At 33.2% G+C, this 8,090-nt stretch overlaps 1 protein-coding gene across 5 annotated transcripts in view; it reads right to left on the bottom strand.

Annotated features, from left to right (window-relative positions):
- LOC119837901 (rho-related BTB domain-containing protein 1) overlaps positions 1-8,090 on the bottom strand; it is a 25,633-nt gene that overhangs the window by 11,162 nt on the left and 6,381 nt on the right. For 3 of the 5 annotated variants that reach the window (XM_038363685.1, XM_038363686.1, XM_038363687.1), the window contains 10 exons: positions 7,880-7,963; positions 7,001-7,114; positions 5,740-5,947; positions 5,219-5,311; positions 4,665-4,820; positions 3,838-3,923; positions 2,934-3,060; positions 2,283-2,420; positions 1,214-1,237; positions 549-662 (listed from right to left, as the gene is read on the bottom strand). In XM_038363685.1, the coding sequence (XP_038219613.1) occupies positions 549-662; positions 1,214-1,237; positions 2,283-2,420; positions 2,934-3,060; positions 3,838-3,923; positions 4,665-4,820; positions 5,219-5,311; positions 5,740-5,947; positions 7,001-7,114; positions 7,880-7,963 (1,144 nt within the window). The remainder of the gene's footprint in view (positions 1-548; positions 663-1,213; positions 1,238-2,282; positions 2,421-2,933; positions 3,061-3,837; positions 3,924-4,664; positions 4,821-5,218; positions 5,312-5,739; positions 5,948-7,000; positions 7,115-7,879; positions 7,964-8,090) is intronic. The other 2 variants (XM_038363688.1, XM_038363689.1) reach the window with 1 other exon arrangement.

The raw sequence follows: 8,090 nt of genomic DNA, 5'->3' as shown, positions 1-8,090 counted from the left end.
GAGCAAAATTTAAATGGGATGACATGGGAGGAACTTGCAAATAAAAAAATAATCAATATCGGTTCATCCAATCGAAAGGTGACAAAGCCAAAAAATACAGTCGATTTGATAACCTCTTTATTTTGAAGTCGTAACTAGTTCTTGGCGTGACATATTATGAAATTTGCAAATAATTTGAATAAATACAGTTTAAAAACTAAACTGTAGAATGAACTAGTGTCTCACTTGCTTCCTATCCTAATCAAGACAACAAGATTAACCTATGGAAATATTGTATTGTCACTGATCCTATATAACTATTTCTATTATCATATCTATTCCTTCTTTCCAGTCATCAATACTTTCCTTATGCCTTATCCCTTGAGTGTGTGCATGCAGTGCATTCTCAGAGGTCTGATTACCCGCTATCACATAAAAAAAAATCAATCTGTCCATTTAAAATGGAACAAAATCGATCCTAAAGTAGTCCGTTACATAAAAAAAAAATTGTTGTTGTTGCATCTAATAAAATAAACTCTAATCTAATTAATTATTTTAATTATACATACCGTATGGAATTGCAACATGAAACCTTTGTCGAACAACAAATGCTGATCCAATATAAACTGACTCAGTTTTGTCAATTCATGGAAACCCAAAAGCTCAGCCGCTTGGCGTATCTCCTGTGAAGATAAGAATCTACTGTAATTTTTCTACATCTTTATATCACTACTTGCAGTCCTTCTATAAAATAAATCTATTTTTTATACAACAATTCTTATATATGAATATAATGACCATTTCTAATTAATTACCGAACAGAATACGGAATAATTTAATAAAAAAAAATCTTATTCAATGAGGGCTCAGTACGAAATAATGAAATTATTTTAATGGCAATTCCCTATAAAATACCTATTTTTTCTTATTATTTTAATAATTTGCGTCTTTATATAAAATGCAAAATTCGTTAAGGCTTAAGCGAATCGATAGAAATTTAATAATTAAGCAAAAAAAAAAATTGATCTTAAACTTTATTGTGTAATAAATTCATGCATTTGAGAAATAATACAATGAAAATACATATTTAAAATATACAAAGCAAAAATCAACCTAAGCGAAGTGTGACAAAATTAAATTACATAAATAATTGATCATAAAAACATAATAAATAATAACATATGTAAAATTAACAATCATGATTTATGATTTATTTATTAATAATAAAAATTACCAGTAGTAATCCAATAGCAGCGGACTGCAGAACATATTATTAATTTAATGTTATTTTTATTTATTTACTTTTAATTATATAACTATAGCAATAGAGCATAGAATATAAAATAATAAAGCAAACTTGGTGTCTCAAAGCAGCAATGTAACATATGTATTTACTTCTTACTAAGTAGTTTTGTGTATGTACTAAGGTTTACTGTCTACTATAAGAAGCTAAAGGTTGAAATACACTGAGATATTTGGAGACGGATTTTTGATACGATATAGCATTGTTAATGATTTTTCAACAAATTTTAAAAACGAAGAGGATCATTGTAGGCTTTTTCGTTTTAACCTACAACTACATTTATTATGAACGTATTGTTATCACTACATAGTATAAAAGAAAGTCGCTTTTTCTATCCCTATATCCTTTTCTATCCTTATATCCCTATATATACTTAATCATTAAAATTACGAAACGGATTTTGATGAGATATTCTTAATAGATAGAATAATTCAAGACCAAGGTTTATATGTATAATACCATGTATTAAACGACTCCGAAATAACGCGTGCGAAGCCGCGGGCAAAAGCTACTTTATATAATCTTGATGAAAAAAACAAGTTTGATTTCCAATGAGAGTAATGAATTATTTCTCACTGTCGTTTGTTTGCAACGTTTTAATATATCTGTGCTTATAGATCTTCTGTCAATTATCGCTTTTTTGTTTATTTAGTTCTTACTTTCAAAATAATAATGTTGAGAAATCAGAAATAATGTCCTAAACATGTCTTGTTGTAAATAAAATTTTACAGTAAATGTTGTACTGATGTTGTGATGTATTGAATTATATATTTTATCACTCGTATGATAAAATATATATTCCAATCCAGTATAATATATAATACATAATACCAGGTGTACTTTAATCAATATACGAACTTTCTCTACATTTTCCTGTTAATATATTTATTACACAAAATAAATTGCTTTCAGTGTATTTCAAGCTTATAGAGCGTTAAAAATAAGCCAATCGATTTTGCCGTTTATACCTAATAATAATAAAGTCGAAATTCATACGCACTTGTTGTTTGAACGCGCCGCTATCCAGAGTGCCAGTGTATATGAAATTGATGATTTCCTGCATCACGTTCTGCGATATAAGTTTACTCATCGTGACTATTGTCTGGGTTTGGGAAGTTGCGTGTTGAATCTTGTCACACTAAAAGAGTGAGAAATACATAAAAGATTCCGAAATTGAAGACTTTGTAACGGAATTCAAACGCGATTTATTTATTCATTATATTCATTAACCCAATGCTTGGAAACCTTTAAAATAGTCTTTATTTTCTAAATGTATTAAACTCGCCTACAAACGAACACAATAAAATACTATATATGAAAGATATTTTTCGTTATATTTTAAATGTCACTTAGAGCTGGTACACAGCTTTCTGATATGTTCTGTTGAACTTATCTATCAGTTAGAGAACAGATGGCAATTTAGATAGAAGTTTCAAATAGGCTCAGGGACATTATATAATTGAAATATGTTTTTCTGACGTTTTGTAATAAACATAGACAAACAAAATCATTTAAAATAGCGACTTAATCAATTATTTAATGAATTGTAATTATGGTATTAGCAAAAAAAGATATATTTTTCCTTAAAGTAAAATATTCATGAAATAATTGTGTATTTAGTTTTTCAATTGCAAAAAATTTTTATATTTACCCTGACAACTTTAATCGATAAAATGGCGGGATGGTTGACTTCTCTATATAAATCTGGCGGTTTCTTACAACTGTCACTGACGGGCAGAATCTGACACGACGAACGGCGTTTTATTTGATCCCAAACTCTGAAAACGAAATATTGTATGAACAATGATCACCATGTGATGCATGGGGGCAGGAGGGAGAGCACCATGTCAAGCTAAGGGGTTCATGAATTGGAGACCAGCGATAAAATCAAACACAAATAAAATGTCTCCTTTTTTGTATGTCATCGTCGGTAAACAGCTGATGGGTCGCGCTGGTGGTCCTCTACTCTAGATGGATTACTCACTTTAAATAGTATGAGATAAAGAAAAGATTGACGACCGGAATAAAGGACATGACTGGGAAGGGTAAGAAAAGGATACGGTGCTCCACACCTCCCCACCTCCCCTCCACTCACCGAACGAAACATAGACTCTCAGCCCATGTACTTTTTTCCCGCAATAGATGGGTAGCTAAAGAATATATAATAATATAACGGATAACTAAAAAAATCTTTAATCGTGCCTAGGTCTTATTGTTGGAAAAAAAACTGAACTATTGCAACCTAACGCATTTCCATATCATGGCAAACATGTTAAACTATACAAACATCGCGCCCGTGTAAGGAAGAAACAAATATTTGTTAAATCCTTTGTAACGGTTTTTAAGCACGTTTTCCTTTTCATTATTTATTTCGACATTTCGAACATTTTATAGCCAGCGTGATCACGAGGGGACATGGAGATAAATAATATAAAGAATAAATCGTGCTTTAAATCCGTTCAATTCTTTTATTTTCTCTTCATTGTTTTTCCCAATGTATAATCAAACACAATAAAATACTATGTTACACAGAGTAAATCTTTTAAATTTATCACCTCATTTGTTTAGCTTGGTCTTGTCTAATTAAATATTCGGTGTCCTCGTTGAAATCACCTGTTGTTGCTTCACCCATACTGCTCACCTGAAGGATTTGTTTTTGTTGAGTCTTTTTTATTGTGAAGTAACGATATTTAATAAAAAAAACATGTTTTGATGATATACAAAAAATCGGTCAAGTGCGTTTCGATTGCTTCCTTACAAATAACGACAAAGCAATTGTAAAAAAAAGTAATAGTAATAGGTTCCGTTTTACTTTAGTACGTAAATCTAACACAGAATGTGGTTCGCGTACACTTTGCTTTCAACAATAACCAACTCTGCTAAGAAAATTCCAAGCACCATTTTATTTTCTAAGAACATCCCTACTAATATTATAAATGCGAAAGTAACTCTGTCTGTCTGTCTGTCTGTTACGCTTTCACGCCTAAACCACTGAACCGATTTTGACAAAATTTGGTATCGAGATAGAACTGAACTTGGGAAAGGACATAGGATACTTTTTATCGCGAAAAAAGGGTAGAAAGGGTTGAAAGAGGGGATGAAAGTTTGTATGAAAGTTCGTTATTGTCAAACCGATTTTGATGAAACTTGGTATGATGATGGAGCTAAACGTGGGAAAGAACAAAACATACTTTTTAATACGAAGAAAATACTCCTTACCATGTCGCGCGATATAAGCGAATTCTACGCGGGCGAAGCCGCGGGCAAAAAGCTAGTAATACATAAGCAAGTATAGAGGTGAGATTTTTTATATTTTACTGTGAAAGCTTATTCAAAGTCATGTTTAGAATAATTATTTGTAAGTTTTATTATCTTTGCTTACCATACTACTCTCACTAGAGCTCCTAGCCAATTCAGCGGACACGCTTATGCAGTCTGTGGTCAGTAGTCTATGGAACGCCTCACACGCGGCCGCCATCATGAATCTGTGTACGGGGAAGCCTTTCGCGCCACAGATTATAACCATGTCCGAGAAATACTGTGAAGAAATTGTAATTTTAAAGTAATATTACTTAGTGATTATTTGTATATCTATTTATGTAGATTATTATATATTTATTATATTTCACAATATTTATAATATTGTGAATAATGTATGTGTATCACAGCACACTATCACACTAATCACAATGTCACACTAAATTTGAAAGTTTGTTTATTTGGATGTTTGTCCATCAATCACGCTGAAAGTACTTAATGGATTTTGATGAGAATGGTATACAGACAGGGTATGAGCTGTCTCGGGTGATAAGATACTTTTAATCCCGATTAAATACTCCCTTGGGATAAAACAGGAATCTTGATATCCAGGTGGAGCCGGGACTAGCGCGTAATGAGAAATAAACTTGGATTTATTAGTAAGATTAGTAGAATTACCTGTTGTCTCAATAATGTTGCCATATTATCCAGATATACACTATTCACTACGGAAACTTCTGGTTCCAAGGGCCTCGGTGGTCTAAATGGTGCCTAAAATTAAGAAAAACAAAATTAAATTCATGTCAAAAATCATAAAATAATAAAAACACCGATATTGCTTAAGAACCAGAGGAAGCCGTTCTTTGGCATATCAATCATGTACTTATTACATATTATGTAGAATTAAAATGTAAAATTGATATTATTTTAAAAGAGCAACTACAGAGTTTCTGGCCGGCTCTCCTCTGTAGAAACTGCTTTCCGAATCGGTGGTAAATGTTAAAACTACATAAAAACGATTGAAAAGTGCTTCTATAAGAAGTCTTATTGAATAAACAAATGTTTGATTTTCAGTTTATTAGATATGTTTTATTAGATATATGTCATCAAATATAAATATCTATGAAGAATTTTCTCCCATTGTGTTCTTAAAAACACTAGTACAAATTGGCACAAGCAAAATGATATTTCTGTCTCACCTGCAATAACGGTCTTTGAACCCGTTTCAAATTAGTCATCCAGAATCTTTGTTGTCTCCTCGCTATGAGAGCGGCTCGTATAGCATTCTCGAAAACTTCATTCACACCGTAATACGTAAATACTGAGGTTTCGTAATAATATATTCCAAATTCGTGTGCTAGAGCCCGCCCCTGGTCCGGCATTACTAGATCGCTTTTTCTTGGCGCCCTTAAATTAATATTAATTATTTTATAATAGCGATCCGCCCCGGCTTCGCCCGTGTTACATATATGGCCTATAGCTTTCCTCCTTAAATGGTCTATTTCCTATGGTCTACTTTCCTCCAATATATGGTCTATCTAACACAGAAAGAATTTTTGAAATCGGACCAGTAGTTCCTGAGGTTAGTGCGTTCAAACAAACACTCTTCAGCTTTATAAATATTAGCATAGATTCATTATAAGCATATATTATTACTGGCTGCTCGCCCCGGCTCCGGGCAGTCATTTATCGTAATTGAAATAATATAAACAATCCTATCTTTCAAGATAATTTGATTAAGATCGGTTGAGTAGTTTAGGAGTCCAATGCGGACAAACAATGTGACACGTAATCCATATGTATTAAGATTCGATGTATCGTTGTAGGCTTTATAATATTAAATTTGTGAATTTTATTCTATACTAACAATGTAAAGCTAAAAAGTTTGTTTGAAGGCGCTAATCTCGGGAATTAGTGGACCGAGCAACTACAGAGATTCTTGCCGGCTCTTCTCTGTAGAAACTGCCTTCCGAACCTGTTGTAAATGTATATAACTGTGTAATATGACGATTCAAAAGTGTTTCTATAAGAAGTGCAGTTGAATGAATAAATGATTGAGTTTGAGTTTGAGTTTACAAAAAATATCTCACTGTTGGATGTATAAGTAATCCCTGAGTGCTACTGTTTATATATCTACCACGACCGAAGTCAAGGCGAACTGCTAGTATTACATTACACAGTGACGTAGAATTTCATCTTTAATTGTTTGTTTACGTTGCGGAGGGATGGAATGCCATTAGTCACTACATAGTATAAAGCAAAGTCACTTCTCGCGTCTGTCCCTATGTATGTATGTTTGCTTAGATCTTTAAAACTACACGACGGATTTTATGGCGCTTTTAAATAGAAATAATGATTCAAGAGGAAGATTAATATGTATAATATCATATATTAACCTATACCAAATTTAACGTTTGTTATTAAGCTAAAAGCATGGTATTTTACAAAAACCTTGCTTACCTAATGAAAGGGCTTCTATCCTTACAGTAGTTCAGGTATGTCTCATCGCGGTACATATATCGCAAGTCGTTCTTACAACCAACAAGAAGAACCGGTGTGTTTGGACAGAACCGTCTGAAAGCATCAAATTACTATTAAAACTATATTACTTTATGAAATACTAGCTGCGCTGCGCGGTTTCACCCGCGTAAGTCCGTATCCCGTATGAATATCGGCATAAAAAGTTGCCTATATGTTATTCCAGTTGTCCAACTGTCTACGTACGAAATTTCTTTGCAATCGGTTGAGTAGTTTTTGCGTGAAAGAGCAACGAACACACACACATCATCACAAACTTTCGCATTAATACTATTAGTAGGAATATGGGAATCGAGCATGCTGTGGCACGAATTGGGGCAACTCTCACCGGGGAAAATACCACAATCCCACAGAAGACTTTTTTTTAATGATAAAACGGGCAACTGAGCTGGTGGTTCGCTTGATGGTAAGCAATCACCACTGCCCGTGAACATTCGCAGAGGTAGTGCCTCTGTGCCCGCTTTGAGGGCAAAAGGGATAAGGCTAGGATTGACAACTGGAAAGAAGGAATGGGAAGGGTGAGGAGAAGGAAACGGGCATCCGGCTTGGCAAGTACGCGAATACGCATGCTACGCGAATGGTAGTGTTTTAATATCAATAAAGAATTTCATTTCATTTCCTAACAAAAGTCCATTATTAACTTTCATAGTATATGATACATCTAGAAAGGTATATAAAGTTTAAACTTTCTTAGTCCTTTTCTTTATTTCCAATTTTTTATACGCATTTAAATTAATATTAGCACGTAGAAGGAATAATAAGTAAATAAGAGTAAGGAATATAAGTACAATTAATATTTACCGTATTTCTGGATACCACATGGCACCACAGTTCCTCAGAGAAATTGGGTTTGTTATCGAGAAGCACAAAAGCACCACATCAGATCTGAGAACAAAATATAACACGTACATAAGTTGTTGAACACTAAATGTTCATTGTTTTTAACCCTCGACAAAAATACGACGTGTATGAGTGTGTGTGCGCGCGTGTGTGCGTGCGTGTGTGTGTGTGT

The sequence above is a fragment of the Zerene cesonia genome, chromosome 29, assembly GCF_012273895.1.
Source record: "Zerene cesonia ecotype Mississippi chromosome 29, Zerene_cesonia_1.1, whole genome shotgun sequence".
Classification (NCBI taxonomy): Eukaryota; Metazoa; Arthropoda; class Insecta; order Lepidoptera; family Pieridae; genus Zerene; species Zerene cesonia.
Note: the sequence above shows the minus strand (reverse complement) of the source record. Positions and strands in the feature narration are given on the sequence as shown.